The sequence below is a fragment of the Lipomyces oligophaga genome, assembly GCF_038497815.1.
Source record: "Lipomyces oligophaga strain CBS 7107 unplaced genomic scaffold V1516scaffold_2, whole genome shotgun sequence".
NCBI lineage: Eukaryota > Fungi > Ascomycota > Lipomycetes > Lipomycetales > Lipomycetaceae > Lipomyces > [Lipomyces] oligophaga.
Window position 1 is genome coordinate 1,391,427 of NW_027117786.1, and position 19,436 is coordinate 1,410,862.

Below are 19,436 nucleotides of genomic sequence, written 5' to 3' on the forward strand. Positions count from 1 at the left end.
GCCGAAAATTTCATGAGCATGGTAACAAACTGACCCTTATCCCTTTATTTTATCTCATCGTCGTTCTAATTTGAGGAAAATTTCCACCTAATGGCTCGTTAGCCACGAAACCACGACTGTCTTTGTTTATGTGAAGAATTAGACTGGGGCTAATAATTGAACTGTCTGACCTGCCTTCCCTATTGGTTTTTGTAATTTGGGTACGTGTACTCATAGAGCACGTTGACTTTACTTTTACGTCTTTGCTTCTTTATCTCTAATTAGCTGGGAAGGTGCAAGCGGTCAGGTCGCCTATCCGACATTAACCGTGCCAGAGATTTTGGCAACAATCAAGATCTAGAATCCTACATCGCAATGATTGACTGGTATGAGCTGTATTAATTTCGAGTTTGAACTTGTCTTGTAAACGCCAGGATGTCCGACTTCAAATTCATTAATTTCACTATGTCAGCCCATTAACTGGCTGTTCGCGTATTTCCCGAGCTTTCCTCCTATTTTCCGGATAGTCCATTCGCTACTTTCTCCGACAGTTGAAAGAGAAACCTGGGGATAACTTCGTAAAAATTGTCTACATATGGGAAGGGAAAAGTTTAACTAATTCAGCATGTGTTACCGTGTATCGTTGACTGTATTCAACTCCTACTCAACATTATAGGTACTTCGCAGAATACCAGACGACGTGACGCCATTTCAGAGAAAACAAACTAAATCCAAGTCCAGATACTGCCAGACATCCGTGAACTAAGACAAATTTAATCCTCCGATTCCTCTATCAGGGGCTTTCGAACGAATGCATTTACTTCGCGGCAAGCAGTACGTCTGGCTAGTCCTTCTAAGCAGACCTGCCTAAACAGTTACGTATGATGGATTCGTATATTTTATATCACCAGTAATGCCACGGATCCTTTAAATTGCTTGTCTTTCCGATACATTCATTTATTGAAATTTCAGGAACTATTCTTGTTGCTGCAAATCTATCCCAAATGAAAGTTTCTGCTCTATCTGCAGATACTGTTGCTCAGGTCGCTCTTCATTGTCGTTTTTACTCGTACGAGAGAAGATCCTACTATTTTGTTGAAGGCTCCGAGCGCAAAGCCTACATCCATATACAATAGCATCGTCACAGACAGCAGGCCCAATGCACAAACTCTATAACCTAGCAAGATTTCGCACTTATCCGCTTCGGTGCTCTCTAGCAAACTGTAAGTAGCCACATGCGTCATCTACGCGAACTCCCTGCACTTCTGTTGTTCTCGCTTGTATAGAGATTTTTGTGAAAATAAAATTGACATACAGTTCTTCTCGCTCAAATTTACGACGCCGTTCATGCGAATTTATATGTCGGAAATGTTATCTACAGTTGGGCAGACTATAATTTTTCCAATTTTGTACAGTTAATATCTAGTTTTTTCTAGTTTTTTTTTTCTTGTTTGTGGTTGGTATGCCTGATGTGCTTAACTTTGAGCAGCCATTCTATCAGTCCCACTCAGTTTTAATCCTTGCATCCACAGGCTAGCTTGACTTGATATTTATTTTTCTTAGCTATCTATAAATCTGCGAAATATCTTTACATTCAAATTTATGTTCTCAACAATTTTCTTGCAATATATGGCAGCACTTCAGCTGCGAACTTACTTGAACAGTCAGGTTTAAAATTTTGACTCAATACTCATTTAGATCGCTTGTAGATCTTTGCAAGAAATGAAGTCAATACTTCTTTTTTGAAGCCTCGGGATTCGTCGACTTGATCGATCAAAGTCTTTATCTTAGCGACTACCTCTTCCTCATAGGCAAAATAATCCTTTTCAATATCCAGTTCTTTAAATAACTTTTTGACCTTGGCTTCACATTCTTTATCTTTTCGCCCATAGTTTTCCTGATATATTCATTAGTCTGGCTAACACTCTTCTTTCTAGTTCATGCTTTTTAACTTACATCGAGTAACTTGCGCTGATCGGAAGAAGCTTTTTTCAATGCCGTATTGACTACCCAACTGCACTTATTATCCATGATGTCGGTACCAATCTTTCCGATAAAAGTAGGATCGCCATAGCAGTCAAGATAATCATCCTAGTATAACTAGTCAGATTGAAAAGTTCATTCAAGAACAAAGAAACATACTTGAATTTGAAAATATTCCCCAAGAGGAATTAAGACATCGTGCGCCTGCTTCAAGTCTACCTCCGTGTCAACTCCTGCCATATGCATGGCTAGAGCAACAGGAAGATAAAAACTATAATAAGCCGTCTTGAAAATAACAATGAACGAATGCTTTTCCAACGAGAACTTCGCTAAGTCAACTTCGTCTTCAGGCGCAGTGATCAAATCAAGCAGCTGGCCTAGCTCAGTTTGAAAAGTAACCTGGCCAAAGAATTAGTTGAAAAGGAAGTAATTGCGCATAACTTCAATATCTGTAACGTACCGTTTGAAAAAGCTCAAACAAGTCGATATAGTACGATTCCCCACGAAAGTGTTTCTTCAGAAGCAAATAAATCGAGGCTTCCAGCATAAAGGCATCATTAATTGCGACCATTCCAACTTTGGACTGTATATAGAATTTAACTAGTGAACTTCACATATATATGTAGTTTATACAATGCCTGATTTGGTGTCTACTTACAGCTAAATACCAGCAGGGCTGACCGCGACGAGTTTTAGACGCATCCATAATATCGTCCGCAACCAAGAAATATGCTTGAAGCTAAATAATAAAAGTTAGATGTTAGATTTAACCTATAATGTTTATTTCTTACTTACGAGCTCAATACACCAACCCAACACAGCGGCCTTACTGTACTCTTCGTCGGACAACTCCTCCTTTCCAGAAAGAATCCTATAGGTGTCAAGAACAGACAATCCGCGATTAAGTTTTCCTCCAACTGAGTTGTAGTATAAATTCTAGTTGATTGATCAACACTTCATCATGCTTTAGTCACTGATGAATCTAACTACCTTTTTATACCATTCGACTGCTTCTTCAGAAATATGATAATTCTTTAGTTCTCCAAGAAGCTCCTCAGCAATAACATCAAAAAATTTTACAAACTTAGTCTTAGCAGCATCCTTGTCAGTCATTTTTGCGTATTATCAAGCGATTGTTCAACAATCAGTTGGTTGGAGTATGAATTCAAATAATATTCTGCTCTTCCTCGTCTAAAAAAACTAGTGAAAGGCAGAAGCCAGTCAAATGTATCACGTGACAATACGAAGCGAATATAGTCTGCTATTTCAGAGCCCATTATGGAGGGAATTATGATTTTTTAAAAATAAGGTATATTGAAAATCACTGGAGTCGTATTTAATTTACTTATATCTAAGTTGTGTCCAAATCGCAGAGTTGAGAAGTCTACATCCGATCATCTGGTAGAAACAGTTAAAGTTTAAGACCCAACTTTAAACTTCAAGTACAACTGGGGGTATTCACCCAGCTGTGTTTATAAACAAGTCGGCGATAGTTTCGTTGATAATATCCCTTGTAGATCTTGAACTTTTATTTCATTTTTCATCTGGAAGATCGATCACAGCAAGTTTTTATGTCGAGATTCATTTTTGTCCTACGATAAATACTTCCAAATGCCGCCTCGTCGCAGCAACAATCCACGAAGGACCTCAGCTACATTTTCAACTGCCATCTCAACATCATCTCCTTTCACGCCATCAGTTCGTTCAGAATCGGCCGATCCCGCAAATTTTCGAGAAGGTGTGTTATCATTGTCAGTAGCATCAAATACAAGCTACAATTCATCTTTGCTTTCTATATCTCCAATTGCTCGCAACATTCAAACATCTTCTCCGTTGATTTCAACACCTGTTGCACAGAATCTCAGTTCCACGCCTAGACTCGCTACCGCTCTGCTTGAGACACCTCAGGACCATGCTAAATCTAATTCATCTGCAAAATTAAGTTTTGGAGGTATCGAAAAAGGCTCACGGACAGAAAACCTCAGATTATGGCGTCATGACGCACTCATGCAACATCAATACCAGACCGCTGTCTTCGTGGGAGACACAGTTCTTTCGCTGACGAACGACCCAGATGATGCGTTCTGGTTAGCTCAAGTCCACTACAATACAGGTCATTATGCACGTGCTCGGCAGCTGCTTTTAAGACAAGATTTAGAAAATAGTTCAAGTTGTCGATATTTGGCTGCCCTATGTTTGGTTGGTTTTCTCTGGAGTTAACTACGCTTAAACTAATAATGACAGACTAGATTGTCAAAATGGGAGGAAGCTCTTTCCGTTCTGGGAGATACGAATCCATTTCCTGGAGTTTCTGGTATGTTCTATTATTTTCTGGTATGGTTTACGAACCTGTGTACTCATAACATTCAATTAGAACCTTCTCTGGATGGCGGAATAAAATTAGAAGCATCAATGTGTTACCTAAGAGGTATAATATATTCTAACCAGAACAACTTTGAGCGAGCCAAAGAGAGCTTCAAAGAAGCCCTCAGAGTTGACCTTAAGTGCTTTGAGGCGTTTGATGAATTAACCTCGAACAGTCTCATGAGCCCTTCCGAAGGTTTGTAGTAATCAGCCAACCCGCTTTTCTTCTTTTTCAGCTTTCTAATTTATATTTTTTGACAGAATGGGAATTTTTAGACTCTCTTGATTTCAAGTCAATAACCGAAGGCGACCTCATAAAGGATTTATATTCCACCAAACTCAACAAATATTACAACACAGATAGATTCTTCGAAGCCGAAAAGCAACTACAGACTAAATATCATCTAGATGACAACTCAGACTTGATGCAAAGTCGGGCGGAACTATTGTTTGTGCAATGTCGATTTAAACAGTGCCTTCAACTTTGCGAAACGTACGAACCTCCATGCTATCAAACCAATTTTTGATTAACATCCCTTAGAGTCCTGAAGAAAGACAATTTCAAATTTTCAATAATACCTTTATATCTAGCCTGTCTACATGACTTAGAGCAGAAAAACAAGTTATTTTTGCTTGCGCACGAAATGGCAGAAAATCACCCTGAAGAGCCGGTAACCTGGCTTACCGTCGGTGTTTATTATCTTGCTGTTCATAAAATATCCGAAGCTCGACGATTTTTCAGTAAAGCAAGCATGATGAATCCTCATTTCGGAGCTGCTTGGATTGGATTTGCTCATTCATTTGCTGTTGAAGGAGAACATGAGCAAGCCGTTTCTGCCTATTCCACTGCAGCACGATTATTTCAAGGGCATGTGAACATCCGCATTTGATGGTTTATAAGAAATCTGATATTAACCTCTACCTATAGGACTCATTTGCCTTCTCTATTTCTGGGCATGCAGCATCTTCAACTCCACAATTTCACTCTAGCGGAAGAGTATCTAGATACTTCATATAGTATTTGCAAGACAGATCCTTTGTTATTAAATGAAATGGGAGTAGTTTTATATCATAAGAATCAGCTTGCAGAAGCTTTGCAATATTTCTTTCGGGCGCTTGAGGTTGCTGAAAGCTTAGACAGCGACGCCAAAGCATGGGTTCCTATTAAAGTGAATCTTGGACATGCTTTTCGGGGATTAAAGTAAGTTAAAAGCATTTTATTTTCTCTCAAGCGTCAACTGACAACTTGTTCTGTAGAAGGTATCCTGAAGCAATTCAAAGCTTTGAGGAGGTAATTCGAATATCCAAGCATGAGCCTGAAGTGTATTCAGCTTTGGGATTAGTTAATCTTCTTGTTGGACAAACTGGAAAAGCGGTTTTGAATTTTCAGGAGGTAAGCGTGAGCTTTTGCAATGATGGAAAAAACATACTTACATCTATGGTCTAGGCGCTCAGTTTAGCACCGAATGATCCCATTGCTTGGGACTTACTGCGACGAGCTCTGGAAGAGCACTCCAACGCTCATAGACCTTTTCTAATACGCTGAGCTATCGAAACATTATCTGTACATAGTTATATCTTAGGGAAGTTTACTACTTTATTCCTACTACCAATAAATTTCTGGCCGAGATGCTTTGATCAAAGATTACAGAAACGTGAACTTCACTCGCCCCGATTTCCGCTAAATAGTAAAATCTGTCTAAATGAATCAGAGTTTCGGTAAGAGGCGCAACGACACATGACATTAAAGTCCATAATATACTGAGTCTGTGCTGCTTGTGCTTATAAGTATTGAAATATGTGTCAGCAGTTTGTCTATCTATCAAGAAAAGATCGGTCGATATCGACGAGACTTGCACTCTATAATTCTCTGATGCCTTAGCACAGGCACCCATGCAGTACGTATGAAATGACTTATACCACTGCTTCCTCATACTTCCAATGAAAAGTTTGGCGCGGCCGTCAGCTAGGATGCCACGATCCATAAAAATTCGTTGTAAAAGAGCGCGATAAAAATGGCGAACAAAGAAATCTCCGCGCGTCTCTTTCGTCCAAGTTCCGGGAGCTTGAAAGTTATTAAAATTAATTAAGCAATTAACAAACTGTCCAAGCAATGAATACCTTGACAAGCTAGCATTCTAGCAGATGTTGGAAGAGCCACTGCAAAATGTTCAAGAGTTCTGCTCATGGGGAATCCGATGTCATCGTGATCTATATTTATTAAATTTTGGTAATGCCTTAAGAGCAAATTACTTACCAACACATTTCTCAGTCATTTGGTTGAAACAACAACCTACTACAGCTACCCCAGTGATGCACTTAGTCATATTCAAACTACTCAGTGCATGGTGAGCCAAATTCCCACATGTATGTAATCCAACAAGGACCACCCTTTCATTTTCAAGCCGTACTTTGGATACTACTGGGTTTAGATCACCATCCTTGACTTCAAGAGCGATATGAACCAACGACCCTGACTTGGTATTCTGCCTTTTCAGAAAGGCTTCACCGCCCCGCCGCATATAAAGCGAATCTAGCTTATCAGCTTCCTGAGCCCTAGACTCCTTCGATTCAATAGCGACTACTCGATAATTGTACAGAAAAGCAAGCATCCTTGAAAGATATCCCTTCCCGCTGCCCAGATCAATAACGTGTGTGGCTGAGGTAGTCCTGCAAACCGCTGCAACTGCATCTGACAGCAGCTCACATTCGTAAACTTTTTTAGGGGACATGCCCAGAGATATAGCTGACGTGCGACAGCTAGACAGAGTGCCTACATCAGAGGGTCCTGACCGATTAATGGATAAACTCCGAATTCTGGACAAAAACTGAACAAGAGAATCCGGAGGATTGATATCTATTACCATTAGATGCATATATCACACTATCTTGTCCTCAAATATTAGCACACCTTCAGATTTATCATGAGAGATTAAGAAGTCTATTACCGCTTCAGGGTCCTCATTGTCAAAAAATTCGAGCCATTCAGTTGGCACGCATGATTCCAAAAGGTCAGGCTCGGTTAAAAAAAAATCCAAAATGTGAATTTCTCCAGCAAGCTTCTGCACAAGTGGCTCATTATACAAGCTAATTAAAGATTCAAGATATCTGTCAACAGAATGAAATCCGTCCGGTAATGGGAAGCTATGTATTCGGCAGGTCTGCGGAAGCGGCATCAGTGAAGCTTAACACCTCAATTGCAAAACAATTAAATAAAAAAACCCTCGGGTATTCTTTCAGTCAAAATTAAGTCCGTATATTTCTACCTATACCAAAGACCTTCGGTACCGTCCAAAAAGACAAATATTAGTCTGGTAGGTCTTTCGTACAGAAGGTCCCTGCAGCAGAAATGTAAACTCACGGGTTTAGTAACCTTTAAATATTGGCCACCCTTACAGCAGCCAAAAAAATTTTTGTTTGTTTCCGTAACGAAGACAGCTTAGTTACAAATTGTTAACCGACCGTATTTGAAAGTAGTTTGAATTTGAAAATTTTTTTGATTTTAAAGGACATCCAGTTTATTCGCTTGTTGCTTCTGCCCGTTTTTAGCTCTCCGATTCCTTAAGGTACATCACACAAGCTACTAGGGTCGCGCGGTAAAGGCAAAAATGGCCGACGCTTATATCATTATTCACGTCGCCACAACCTGCGACGAGCATGGAGTTTACGTGACTAAAGATTCGGCGGAGGTGATTGAGATTGCTTGGATTATGCTGAATGCAAAAACTTTAGAAGAGGTATGCTCTTATCTTAAATGTGGCTCCTGGTTGAGATAACTAGTTAACACATTCTGTCCCAGGTTCACCACGACAGTGTACTGGTCCGGCCGATTAACACTCCCATCACTGCACTATGTAGTAAGTTATCATTTCTTTTCTATACTCTTACATCTGATTCTTACCATTCCGTAGCGAGTCTTACTACTTTGACTTGGGAGCATGTGCGAAACGCTGGAACTTTCCGTGACGCTATTACTAGGTTTGATAATTTCGCACAAGAATATCTAATTTCAAAAAATCTTGATTTTACCTTTGTCACTTTGAATGCCTGGGATTTGCGTGTTCAACTTCCCCGGGAAGCAAGAGACAAAGCAGTCATATTACCCGCCTATCTTCAACATTCTCGCTGTTTTGATCTCCGTACAGAATACACACGTTGGCAAGGTTATCATCCGGAATCGCTTCCATATTCTTCTTCTTCGTTATCAAATATTTGCGTTGCGTTAGAGGTAGAATCTGTGCAGAGCTCAGCACCAATAAAGCATAACTTACCGTTTCATTTACAGGCACTTGCTCCCGCAACTCCAAGGAGAGCAATGGAAGAGGCCATCACGTTAGCGCGCGTTCTGCAGGGACTGATCAAAAAGTCTCAACCTCCAGAACAGCATGCTAACGTTTTGGTGAGACCTTTAGATGCGCGGGCTGATGTTCGAGCATTTCTTTCAGAGCGGTCAAAAGTCCTGCATTTATCTAATTTGCCTCATGACACTACCCAAAGTGAGCTAGAGAGTTGGTTCACACAATATGGTGGAAGACCAATTGCGTTTTGGACATTACGTACTCCGGATCAACACAAACCGACTGGAACTGGTTTTGCCGTATTTTCTTCACATGAGGAGGCTGCTGAGAGTTTGGCCATGAATGGTCGGGCTCTCAATGAAAAGGCCATAGAAGTTTCTCCGTCCAGTAGTCGAGTGTTGGATCGAGCTCAAGAAATACTCACTCCCTTCCCTCCGAGCAAAAATCGCCCCAGACCTGGTGATTGGACTTGTCCTTCTTGCGGATTTTCAAATTTCCAGCGAAGGACTGCATGTTTCCGCTGCTCCTTCCCGGCGTCTTCCAATGCGCCTTCCCAGGATTCTATGTATATGTATAATAATTTTCAAAGCAACATGATGATGACTCCTAGTAACGGCGGAGGTATGGCTTCGATGGGATGGAATAATAGCCGGGGGAATAACAACTCGTTTGGCATGGTGCCTTTCCGAGCGGGCGATTGGAAGTGCGGCACAGAAGGATGTGGATATCATAATTTTGCAAAAAATGTTTCATGTCTTCGCTGCGGAGCTTCGCGCGCCGGGGCTGCTGTGGTTGCTGATCCGACTTTAATAAATGGTGGCATAGGAATGGTTGATCCGTCTGCGATTGGAAGTGCTATGATGAATTGAAAAAATAGTATAACTTCGCTTTATGAGCAAGAACTTATGAATCGAGGTCTGAGTTAATGGTGCAGTAATTGGAAAGGCAAAAATTAAAAGTTGGGGTTTTAAAGTGGATCAGTTCTCTGCATTTGTATGTACTCTAATTTGTTCGAATTACAATTTTGTGACTTGTGGGGATTTGGGGGGTTGGTTCGTGTTTATGTTTTTTTGTTTCCGAAATCTTTGTCTCACTATTTTGATTTTTCTGTGTTTTTGTACATGTGTCTAGTTAGCTTTTTCATGTTTAGTTGTGTGGGTTATTGTCCTTACTGTGCTTGTATTGTTAAATACTGTATTAAAATAAGAAATTGGCTTAACTTTCGGATGAAGATGAACTGCCTCACGTTTAGTGGATTTTCAATATATAGATGACTATAGATTTGCCACATTTCTTATTACGTTGAATTTCAAACACCATCAATCATGCTAGGTTTGCTCTGTGAAGCAGCCTTTGAACGATCATACTGATCATTGGGATACAGCACCGCGTTGAGAGCAGTATCCACAATATCACATGTGGTCCTCCCATTCGCAAAAGGAGAAGAATAAAGTATGTTTTTATCATTGAATGGGTTATTATCAATCGAACCATTGATTGAGTGAAAGTCAAGATGGCTGGTACTTCGGCGGATTTTTCGGTTCGAAGTTGCTTGATCAGCATTTTCCCTGAATGGGTTGTTCGAAGCCGACTGAAAATCAAGTTGCTGCATTTTGCGATATAATGGTACGTCATCGTCATCTTCTTCCCTCTGGGTAGAACCTTGTGCTTTCCATGGGTTCTTAAAACCAGCAGAGCTCGATTTAGATGGCTGCCCAAATTTTGTTGGAAGATACGATAGTTGAGGATTTTGCACAGGCTGTGATGGCTGAGATAGTGAAGTATGTGAAAGCTTATGGACAATAGACTTTGAGCGCGAAACTGATTTCGATCGATACCTAGATGCCTGTCTACCGAGCGAAATGGTAGCAGGTTGTAATGATGTGTATGGATCATCGGAGGACCGGTCACTATTTCGTTCGATTTTGCCCGAGTCATTGACAATAGATTTATTTGCAAAGCTCTCTCCATGAACTAAACGATCCAATAAGGAGTCTTTTGTAAGTGAAATCTGGTTTTCAATTCTTTGATTTAAACCTGGATTTGGTCCGATTTTGGTGTCGGCGTGAAGATAAGGTTTTGTTCTTGTAGAGACGGATCGTTTGATGGGATTCTGTAGATTTACAGATGACTTCAAAATAAGTTAGCATAAGATACAAATTCAGCAATCAACCAATAAAGCCTCACCTTTTCTATTGCAGGAATATCAATTTTGGCTATTATCGGAGTAGCGTGCGAATTGTTGCGTGAAATCAATGGGCCTTGCTGAACTCGAACAGGCTCAGCTATGAGCTTTGAGTATTTCACTTGTGCTCTCTTCGTAGCAGCCAGTACCTCTTTCCCCCGAACGGAGTAAAAACTAAGAAACCACAAGCCAATATCTACTGGATGATTCAAAGCAATGTAGTATACTTTTTCGGGATTATGTTCATGTCGCAAAAGAATATTATTCGAAGTCGGAGCATCCGTAAAGCTCGATCCTGTGAATGAGGCATTGTACGGGTTGAACTGAGAAAGTTTTAATAACGGCTTAAATGATTTCGATCGTAATTTGGATATCTTCGATACACAGAGATATCCGTCTTTGATAGTGGCCATGCGCTCATTCCACTTTCCTAGGCCATCCTTGATGAACATCAGTCCCTCTGCGGATGCAGGATCTGAATTAATTAAAAGCAGGTCTAGATGTGCTGAATATGTGGATGATTCTGGAACAATTCTTAGCATACTATAGTTGCTGTTCCAGCAAGAAACTGGCCAAGAAACTAGTTCGTATGGATATAGTGTTCTTTGAATCGAATCAGGTTGAGAGATCTCAACCAAGCTCAGTTCGGCAGCAAATGCGGCAAGATTATCTAGCTTCTCCTTTTTTGCACTCGCCAATGCCAATTGAATAAATGCAGTCGCCGTAGTTGTTGGTGGAGTAAGAACTGATATCTGGTGGCGACTGTCGAATATCTCCACTGTAATCCGGTTCTGCGATTGCCCTGCTATCTCTGCCCCTTTCGTTATAATTTCCGGATGTCGCTTTTGAGAACTAGACTGAGCACTGGACGAAAGCCGAGGAGAAATCCCTTTTCCTGTAACTGATATAGAGGGAATCTCAGGAACTGGTGGAGACTGATTCAGTAATTTCGTAGAGATCTTATCTTCGTCTACCTCGATAGGCCGTTCCTGATGCCGAGGACGCTCCACGGCTTGTCGCCGCAAAGATCGATATCGTTTCGGAACTAATTTTGACATATCGATAAAACTTGTAGTCTTAATGCAAATTTGTTACCTACTTATTATCTTACGGGAATTTCAATTTTGCTTGCTTCAAACCAAATAATCTCGATAAGATTCCTCGTAATCTCAAATTTATGTCGGGCGTCACTTTGCCTCTTCGGGCCACTTGTTGCCCCAGCAACCCTTGGCTGGGATTTTCAGCCTCTTAAGCCGCAATGCATCTACAGAGATGAGGTTGACGAAGCAGTCTGCTCCTACAAATTGAGAATCATTACGTATTTTATTTGATAGCATAATTCAATTTTACCTAGTAGACAAACATTCTATATCTGCTAGCTAATATGGCACTATTTTATTCTGAGTGTTGATCTCCTTCTTGCTCATTTATTTTCGTTCGAAATTCAGCATTATTAATCCCATCCTTATGCTCCTGTCTTCTTGCTTCATTTGCCCACTCAGTCAACAAAGGAATACAGTAGCTCAGGGTCTGCTTGACCGCAGAATCTATCTCCTGTTCGTACAGTTCACTCATAATCGTAAGGAGTACTCCCTAAAATAGCTAGTTAGTACATGTTGTTTTTTTCATAAATTAAGCATACTTCGTCGTCATGCAATATGTCTGCTAGGAGTAATTTAGTTGTGCTTTGGACAGCAGCTATTTGAAGCAAACTAGCGCCATCTACTGTCAGTCCTCGTTCGAGCAATTTCATCATCATTGGTAAACCAATCCCGTTTTCGGCCTCGAGAATCTCCTCGCCATGTGATAACAAGATATCTGTAATGACATGTAGAGCTTCAGTCTTAAGAGATTCATGACCTTTATTGTAGCAATGTAAAAAGACAAATATGTTATCTCGCGCGAGATCTTTGTCCAATAGGCAAAAGAGACCCAAGCAGTGCAGTCCTCGTTCACGAATTGGGGCTTCATGACTTCTCACAGCAGGGCGAACTAAAGTATCAAGCATCGAACTCAGCGTGATACTATCTTTCAGTGTTCCCTCAACATTTTCAAGTGCACACTGTGTCAAATGTAAACACTTTAGATTAATTTTGATATCGTGCAAAGTCTTTTTAGTTTCTTCAGAATTCATAGAAACGCTCGAAGAGTCTGTGTGACGTTCTTCCTCGGATACTGACGACACTGCAGAATGAAATGAATCGTCTCTACTAGCCTCCTCATCTCCATTGTCATATAAATCAATAATAATCTCGTTTATGACTTCACAAAAATCCTTCTCACGAATTGATACCATTCGAAACACGTCGACTGCATGTTTACTAATCGACTCGGGTAGATTCTCCTTAGACAATAGCGCTCCTAGATAGGTTAAAACTGATCAGCTGGCAACACTCATTTGACTTACTTGTCTTTTCAAACATTTGCCTCCGTCCAATTTCATCGGAGAAGTCAAGAAAAGTGCAAGTCAGCATGAGCTGTTCTAGAATGAACTCCTGTTCATCATAAATTTCATCTGCAGGTTCAGAATTTAAAAATTCACTATACTGCTGAATATAAGTCGCAAGTTTTGACACTTCTGGAAATTTATCCTCCAAAAGTTCAGATTTTCGCTCTTCAACGCAGTAGGCAGCAAAAATACGAGCCAAAAATATTGTCTCCGTAGTCAGATTATTCCAAAATTCGGGAGGAAAATTCAATGACTCGATGATATCCCATCTACTATTAAACAAAGCCATTAAGGCTTTATCTGCAATCTCTGAGTTCATGATGTCTAAACGCTCAAGTAGTTCCAAAAGATCACCTCCTGTATGTTCAAGCCACTGGTAGGAAAAGAGTTTCGAGGTCGCAGATCTCACGATCTCATCGCGATCATTCAATCCCCATGAAAGTAGTTTTTCACGCATACCTATACTTAAAAGTCGAAAATCACCAATATCTGGGAGCGTGCGGTTGAAGATGCTTCTTCGAGTGATTGCATCTACATCTCTTGCTCGTTCCAGAATGTAAGGTATTGTGGCATTATTTTTTTCCAGATTCAATAATACAGTTCGTCGGACTTCCCTAAAAATTATTAACATATTATAAAGTAGCCAGATAAATTACTCACGCTTTTGGATCATGCTGGATTAAACGAATCAGCTGTTCCTCCACGGGTTCTTCTTCGTCTTCTTCATCCGAGCCTTGCAATCTAGCTAGACCAATTACAGCCTGTACTCGAACCGAACTTTCCTTGTCATGCAATCTGTGGTAAAAGCCGCTTCGGATTTCTTGGAATAATTCATCACTGCATCTGTTAGATCTAGATCTGAGCTATGAAGATGAGCATACTCAATTTCTCCGAGAGATAAAATTAGACTAGATAATAATTGGCACGAACGATATCTAACTGCCTTGGATTTTGTTACGAGCCCACGGATCAAATTTCTCACGAGAGCTTCCACGAGATCCATGGCAATAGCATGTTCTGCATTCTGTTCCTTGTCCATGTCCATGTCCATGTCCATGTCCAAGTCGCCATCGCCATCTTCATTTCTTCCCCCTGAAAATTGACTGTTAACAAAGCACAAAATCAAGAATAAAATCGATGTTCACCTTGATTGTATATATATTCAATATAGGTAAGCACGTATTTTGCTACTCGTTCGCTAGCAGGTTCGGTCTTCTTGACTGGAAGCACACGATTGACCATAGCAAGAAAAGTTTTTTGAAACTCTGTTTGCCTATCAGCAACACAAGACTGTTTATGAATATTCCAAAGCTTGACTGATAGTTTCTTATGTGTTGATATTGAATATTGACAATCTTGAAAGATTTGGGCTATTTGTGCTGAAAGAGCGAGTCCACTCGAGATTGGCTTCTGCAAGTTCATCGGTTGCTTGACCAACATTGAATCTAATTCCATTGTGCTTTTGATCCAGAGCTATGTAAAAATTCTAAAAAAATCTGACTTCTCAGACAATTTGAAGCAATTTTTGATAAACGTCAGGAGCCCTGGTTGCTGAAATAGAGCGCGTCGGTAAACAAGTCTGTTATTTACGTGTGGGATAGTCAGGTTGTCAGGGCAACGTAATTTCGAGTTTTTGTCCCCAGTATTAGTTTTCTTGTAGCCAATCGCCTTTCTTGGAATAAATTGTAGTTGCCCCGAACTCGGCTTCAATTAATACTCTAATTTCAGAACTGCACACTGAAACTTAGTTGATTCGTACAGAATTTTACGTATCTTTGACGGTATTATAGCGTTAATGATGATGTTGCAGAGGTTCTCAGGACCGTCTAAGGTTTGCCCGTCGATTTGCACGTATTCGGTAAGACTTGCCGCGCTGCGATATTCGACCAAAGTCGTCACAAAAACCGAGGAGAACACTGCTTTAACTGAGCAAGAGAAAGCTCTGGCTCAGCAAGCTCCGAACCGTATATCTACGTGGGCAAAGAGCCAGAGACCACGTTCGGAGGCGCTGACTGGGCCAAGATTTGTGCAGAGTGATTTGACGAAGCAGGTATATCTTTGATATATATATATTAATATCTTGTGATCAGGATGTCTCTCAAACTAACATAAACTAGCCCAGACCGTATGCCGGTATAGAGCTTATTAACCAGCAACCGATTAAATTTGTAGCTGACCGCATTGCTGTCTGTGATGGAGGTATGAAACTTTGTTCCGGGGTTGTGGAATTGCGTGAAACTGATAATGACTGATATTGACATTCTTTAGGTCGTGGTGTCCAAGGCCATCCGAAAGTATACATTAATCTCGATCAAGACGGTCCAAATTCATGCACTTATTGTAGGTTATTACTTTCCCCGTCTCAATAGTAGATTCACTATTGACTCTATAGGTGGATTAAGATACCAGCAGGAACACCATCATTAAGCACTTCACCGAGTAGTTTATTGCAGCGAGAAGTATTTCACATTATTTGATTATGATTACAAACATGGTCTATCTTGCTTAGTTATTTAATTTTGGTTATGATATACGGTTCTTATTATATTATTATCTTTGCAATCTTTCACATATTACTCAATTCTACATTCACAGCTTGGGATCTATCTCCCTATACTCCAACAAATTTTTGGTCGGCACTGGCGCCGTAGAGACAGGCAGTGATGACTTAAACAAGCCGACATCTTCTATCAACGTTTGGTTTACCTTTTCAAGGGGTGCCGCAGAAAACTTGATTGCACCCATTATAAATGACTTCCCCTCATTTTCCCAAGATTCTTCCAATCCTGTATCGATAAAATATTTCTTCATGCTTGCCACAGGATCGTCAGACCGAGCAATCCCCTCCAATTCGTCGGTTGAAATCTGCTTTTCTGCAGGTAACTCAGACTCCTTCCAAAATTCTGGCAACTGGGCCTTTAAGATGGTCTGTAAATCTGGCGGCGCAGGTGCACATTGCGATTGAAGTTGCACGACAATCGTGGACTGCGAAGGCGACGACGGATGAATGTACTTGTAATACAAATCTACTACCTGGGCTTTCGTTATATTCGATAAAACTTCAACATCCCGTTCATCTGATTTTGAGTTAGTGGTCACAGTTCAAAAGAGAAAATCACAATGCTTACTTCGGTCGAAATCGTAGAATCCACTTAAAATTCTTCCCCAATATCGTCCTGTTTCTTCGCCCAGATTTTTTGGCTTTTCCAATTTTTTTGCAATCAGACTTTGGACATGTTTCTGATATTCTTCATCGGTCAACTCTTTGATGATATTCCCAAATTGGTCTAAGAAGTAGTCAATTCGTGTCTCCAAGAACTCGGTCGTCCGTTCAGATTGGATCAAAACTCTATATCCATCCATGGTCCGAGATACCCTGATTCCGGAGAATACCACGTATCCCAGTTGCTCTTTAGTTCGCAGCTGATTAAATGCGGGCTCGCTTCCGATCTGAGAAATGATACCGAGAATAGCACGATTCTCTCGATCAGTATCTCCACAAACTTGTATATAATACTCGATACATGAGTTGATGTTCCTTTTATCTTCTAAAAGACGTTTATATGCATACTGGGCCCCTTCGGTCAGCACAAGCGATCTCGGACGAATGTCTAGAGATTTAGGTAACGGTCTATGCTGAATTTGGTCGTCAACGGCATCAGAAATTTTTAAAGCTTCCTCTTTACTTAAGTTTCCGTGAACCAGAATCTCGGTATTGAACTGCTTTAGTACCTGATGAATAAAATGCTGCACATCTTCCGCCGAGACGGCTTCCAACTCTGTCAGCTTCTCCTCAGTCAAAAACGAGAATTCGGAAAGCAAATACGAGGTATATGATCCAACTTGGTAATATGGTGTCCCATATAAAGAATTTCGGTACTCTTGATGGATTTTCTCCCGGATGACTTCAAACCGATCCGGGTCAACTTGATAAGTACTAATTTTCTCCAGGATCTTCTGTAGCAATACCGAAAGCTTATGATTAAATCCTTGGGCTGATATAAAGATCCCTGATGCACCCAGTTCAACTTGATACGAAAGTCCGGCAATGCTTGCAGCATATCCATATGCATTTAGTGCGTCGCTGACAAGCTCAGTGAATAAACGCGATTTAACTAGATTCTCAGGCGTAGACGTGACAATCGGATTACGGAATTGAATGTGAACACTGGCTTTTGGAACCCAAAATGTGTCATCCTTTTTGAACCAGAGTCTTGACCCGCCTTGATCACGGATGAGAATAGGCTGCTTGGTAGAGACAGCTGCTTCTTTGCGTTCGACCTCAAAGTCTGTGGCTATAAACTCATTTCGAGTTGGAAGATGAAGAGCAGGATTGAGCGGAGCATCTTTGATTTTTTTCAAAAGATCATCGGATAATGACGTGACTTTATACTCAGTTCCGTACCATTTTTCAGTTTGATCCCAGTCTCCGGGGAAGATCTGGCTGGTCAAGCTAAATCTAAACGAATCCGGAGTAAAATACTTAACAGAGTCCATGAGCGCCTCTGAATCGAATTTACGATAAAGTGCAGGACCGCTGAGAAGCCATTCTCTAGGAAGAGATCGCTGCATGACTGCAGCAAGTTTTGAGGTTGTGGAGGAAGCAGGAGCTTTCTGTCTGAAACGGAAGTTTGAGGCGGCGATATCTCTAAGCTCTTCATAAATCCATTCTTGAGGAGGAGTTTGCTGAAGAAGTTTCAGGTATTGAAATATAGTGACTATAACGTCCTCGTAAACTTTCAAGCCTTCGTTTGTTAGATCAACAGATACTGAAAAGATCTCGGATCCATCACAAATATTATGAGACCCCGCAGAGAGCGAGTTTGCCCACGATTTCGACTTTAAATACTGCAATATAGATCCAGGACCTTCATGGCCAATCAAATGCGAAAAATATTGCGCCGGATGACTGGCAAATAAAGGTTTCTGGTCTGGAAACATGAATGAAATCTCAAGACTGCGGTCATCCATGACGGGTTTTGCAAATATTTCAATCTGCATCTGCTCTTGCGAGATTGCACTCCCTTTGAATTTAGGAGCCTCCGCTTTGTTGTTACGAACAGCGGAAAACTTTTCGACAGTCCATTGTTCGAGTTTATCTAATGGTTCACGACCCAGTACTACGAGTTTCATGAGATTGGCGGAATAGTACATTTCATGAAACTTAAGTAGCTCTTCACGGACATCAATGCCTTTACTGCTTGGAATGGCATCGAGTGTCTCGAGATTTCCAGTGCTGAAGCTGGAGTAAGGATGATCAGGATTTGACAGCGATTTATCCAGCTGATATAACCGCCAAAGATCTGATTGCAGGTTTTTCTTATTTTCTAATAGATATTAGATCTAGATAACAAAATTAAAGGAATAGTACACACCAGAATCAACGGCCCTAATTTCACGGTCCTTACACTCGATCGAGAACAACGGAGATATAAAAAACTGGGCAAACCTGTCGAGCGCCCCTTCCAGAAATTCATGGTTGACTTCAAAAAAGTAATTCGTGTCGCAGGAATCTGTGTAGGCATTTGACCTACCAGAATGAGAAGATAGATACTCGCTATAATCATTTTCCTTCGGATATTTCACGGTACCCATGAACAGGAGATGCTCGCAAAAATGAGCAAGACCTTGCAAATCGCGCGGATCGCTGAAGCTACCGACGCGGACGTCCAGTGCGGCCGAAGATTTATCTGTGTCCGGATCATGGATAAGTAGTGCCTCAAGATCGTTCTGGAGTCTGATGACTCTGTATGAACGGTCATCAAGTTCTGGATGTTCCAAGGCAGAGGCAAGAACCGTCACAGTACTACCGTCAAGCGCACCACCAGTAGCGGATGGATCCGAAACTAACGGATCAGCAATGTTTCGCAACATAGCTGCAGAAGATATATAAGAAATGTTTGTGAAGACGCTGTAGAATCTGGAAGAGGTAATTGAGGATCCTAAACTAGGCTGAACGGTGCCGTAGACAAAGTATGAAATGGACGAGGCAACAGTAGCAGTGGTAGCCCAATAATAGCACTGTCTTGATAGCAAGGACGTGCGAATGCGATGGATCATCAATTGGTGATGATTTAATATAGATGGATAGTATATTTATATTATTTGGTTAATAACATGAACACGCTATAGAAAATTCATATAAGAAATAAAATGGATGCTGTACCGTCGCCGCAAT

At 40.8% G+C, this 19,436-nt stretch overlaps 8 protein-coding genes across 8 annotated transcripts; 3 read left to right on the plus strand and 5 right to left on the minus strand.

The window, feature by feature from the left end:
• Window positions 1-1,669: 1,669 nt before the first annotated feature.
• On the minus strand, window positions 1,670-3,075 carry V1516DRAFT_684314 (isoprenoid synthase domain-containing protein; the record flags this gene model as incomplete). The annotated part of the gene is made up of 7 exons (XM_066923558.1): window positions 1,670-1,876; window positions 1,936-2,070; window positions 2,122-2,361; window positions 2,423-2,545; window positions 2,621-2,701; window positions 2,758-2,898; window positions 2,953-3,075. The coding sequence occupies 7 exons, from the start codon at window positions 3,073-3,075 to the stop codon at window positions 1,670-1,672; spliced, it is 1,050 nt and encodes a 349-aa protein (XP_066779166.1).
• A 316-nt stretch (window positions 3,076-3,391) lies between these two features.
• On the plus strand, window positions 3,392-5,986 carry V1516DRAFT_671527 (uncharacterized protein). The gene is made up of 8 exons (XM_066921578.1): window positions 3,392-4,161; window positions 4,207-4,276; window positions 4,337-4,522; window positions 4,588-4,819; window positions 4,868-5,194; window positions 5,255-5,527; window positions 5,584-5,719; window positions 5,774-5,986. The coding sequence occupies exons 1-8, from the start codon at window positions 3,574-3,576 to the stop codon at window positions 5,870-5,872; spliced, it is 1,911 nt and encodes a 636-aa protein (XP_066779167.1). The 5' UTR covers window positions 3,392-3,573; the 3' UTR covers window positions 5,873-5,986.
• Window positions 5,458-7,634, minus strand: V1516DRAFT_671534 (methyltransferase domain-containing protein; the record flags this gene model as incomplete). Its single annotated transcript, XM_066921579.1, has 5 exons — window positions 7,238-7,634; window positions 6,584-7,183; window positions 6,448-6,537; window positions 5,757-6,391; window positions 5,458-5,657 (listed from the first exon to the last, which is right to left on the minus strand). Coding segments are annotated over exons 1-4 (1,423 nt in total), but the record flags the coding sequence as incomplete, so codon positions are not given.
• A 101-nt stretch (window positions 7,635-7,735) lies between these two features.
• Window positions 7,736-9,720, plus strand: V1516DRAFT_207003 (ribonuclease H-like domain-containing protein). The gene is made up of 3 exons (XM_066918734.1): window positions 7,736-8,063; window positions 8,126-8,183; window positions 8,238-9,720. Exons 1-3 carry the CDS (start codon window positions 7,935-7,937, stop codon window positions 9,491-9,493), a joined length of 1,443 nt encoding a protein of 480 aa, XP_066779169.1. The 5' UTR covers window positions 7,736-7,934; the 3' UTR covers window positions 9,494-9,720.
• Window positions 9,721-9,728: 8 nt separating this feature from the next.
• On the minus strand, window positions 9,729-11,965 carry V1516DRAFT_671538 (uncharacterized protein). Its single transcript, XM_066921580.1, has 2 exons — window positions 10,812-11,965; window positions 9,729-10,755 (listed from the first exon to the last, which is right to left on the minus strand). Exons 1-2 carry the CDS (start codon window positions 11,865-11,867, stop codon window positions 9,934-9,936), a joined length of 1,878 nt encoding a protein of 625 aa, XP_066779170.1. The 5' UTR covers window positions 11,868-11,965; the 3' UTR covers window positions 9,729-9,933.
• A 166-nt stretch (window positions 11,966-12,131) lies between these two features.
• Window positions 12,132-14,803, minus strand: V1516DRAFT_671543 (nuclear condensing complex subunit). Its single transcript, XM_066921581.1, has 5 exons — window positions 14,404-14,803; window positions 14,140-14,350; window positions 13,919-14,095; window positions 13,217-13,872; window positions 12,132-13,170 (listed from the first exon to the last, which is right to left on the minus strand). Exons 1-5 carry the CDS (start codon window positions 14,711-14,713, stop codon window positions 12,416-12,418), a joined length of 2,109 nt encoding a protein of 702 aa, XP_066779171.1. The 5' UTR covers window positions 14,714-14,803; the 3' UTR covers window positions 12,132-12,415.
• Window positions 14,804-14,957: 154 nt separating this feature from the next.
• On the plus strand, window positions 14,958-16,011 carry V1516DRAFT_671546 (uncharacterized protein). The gene is made up of 4 exons (XM_066921582.1): window positions 14,958-15,308; window positions 15,376-15,457; window positions 15,527-15,598; window positions 15,651-16,011. The coding sequence occupies exons 1-4, from the start codon at window positions 15,054-15,056 to the stop codon at window positions 15,683-15,685; spliced, it is 444 nt and encodes a 147-aa protein (XP_066779172.1). The 5' UTR covers window positions 14,958-15,053; the 3' UTR covers window positions 15,686-16,011.
• V1516DRAFT_621461 (Metalloenzyme, LuxS/M16 peptidase-like protein) lies at window positions 15,848-19,132 on the minus strand (the record flags this gene model as incomplete). Its single annotated transcript, XM_066919522.1, has 3 exons — window positions 15,848-16,335; window positions 16,387-18,585; window positions 18,634-19,132. The coding sequence occupies 3 exons, from the start codon at window positions 19,130-19,132 to the stop codon at window positions 15,848-15,850; spliced, it is 3,186 nt and encodes a 1,061-aa protein (XP_066779173.1).
• Window positions 19,133-19,436: the final 304 nt, after the last annotated feature.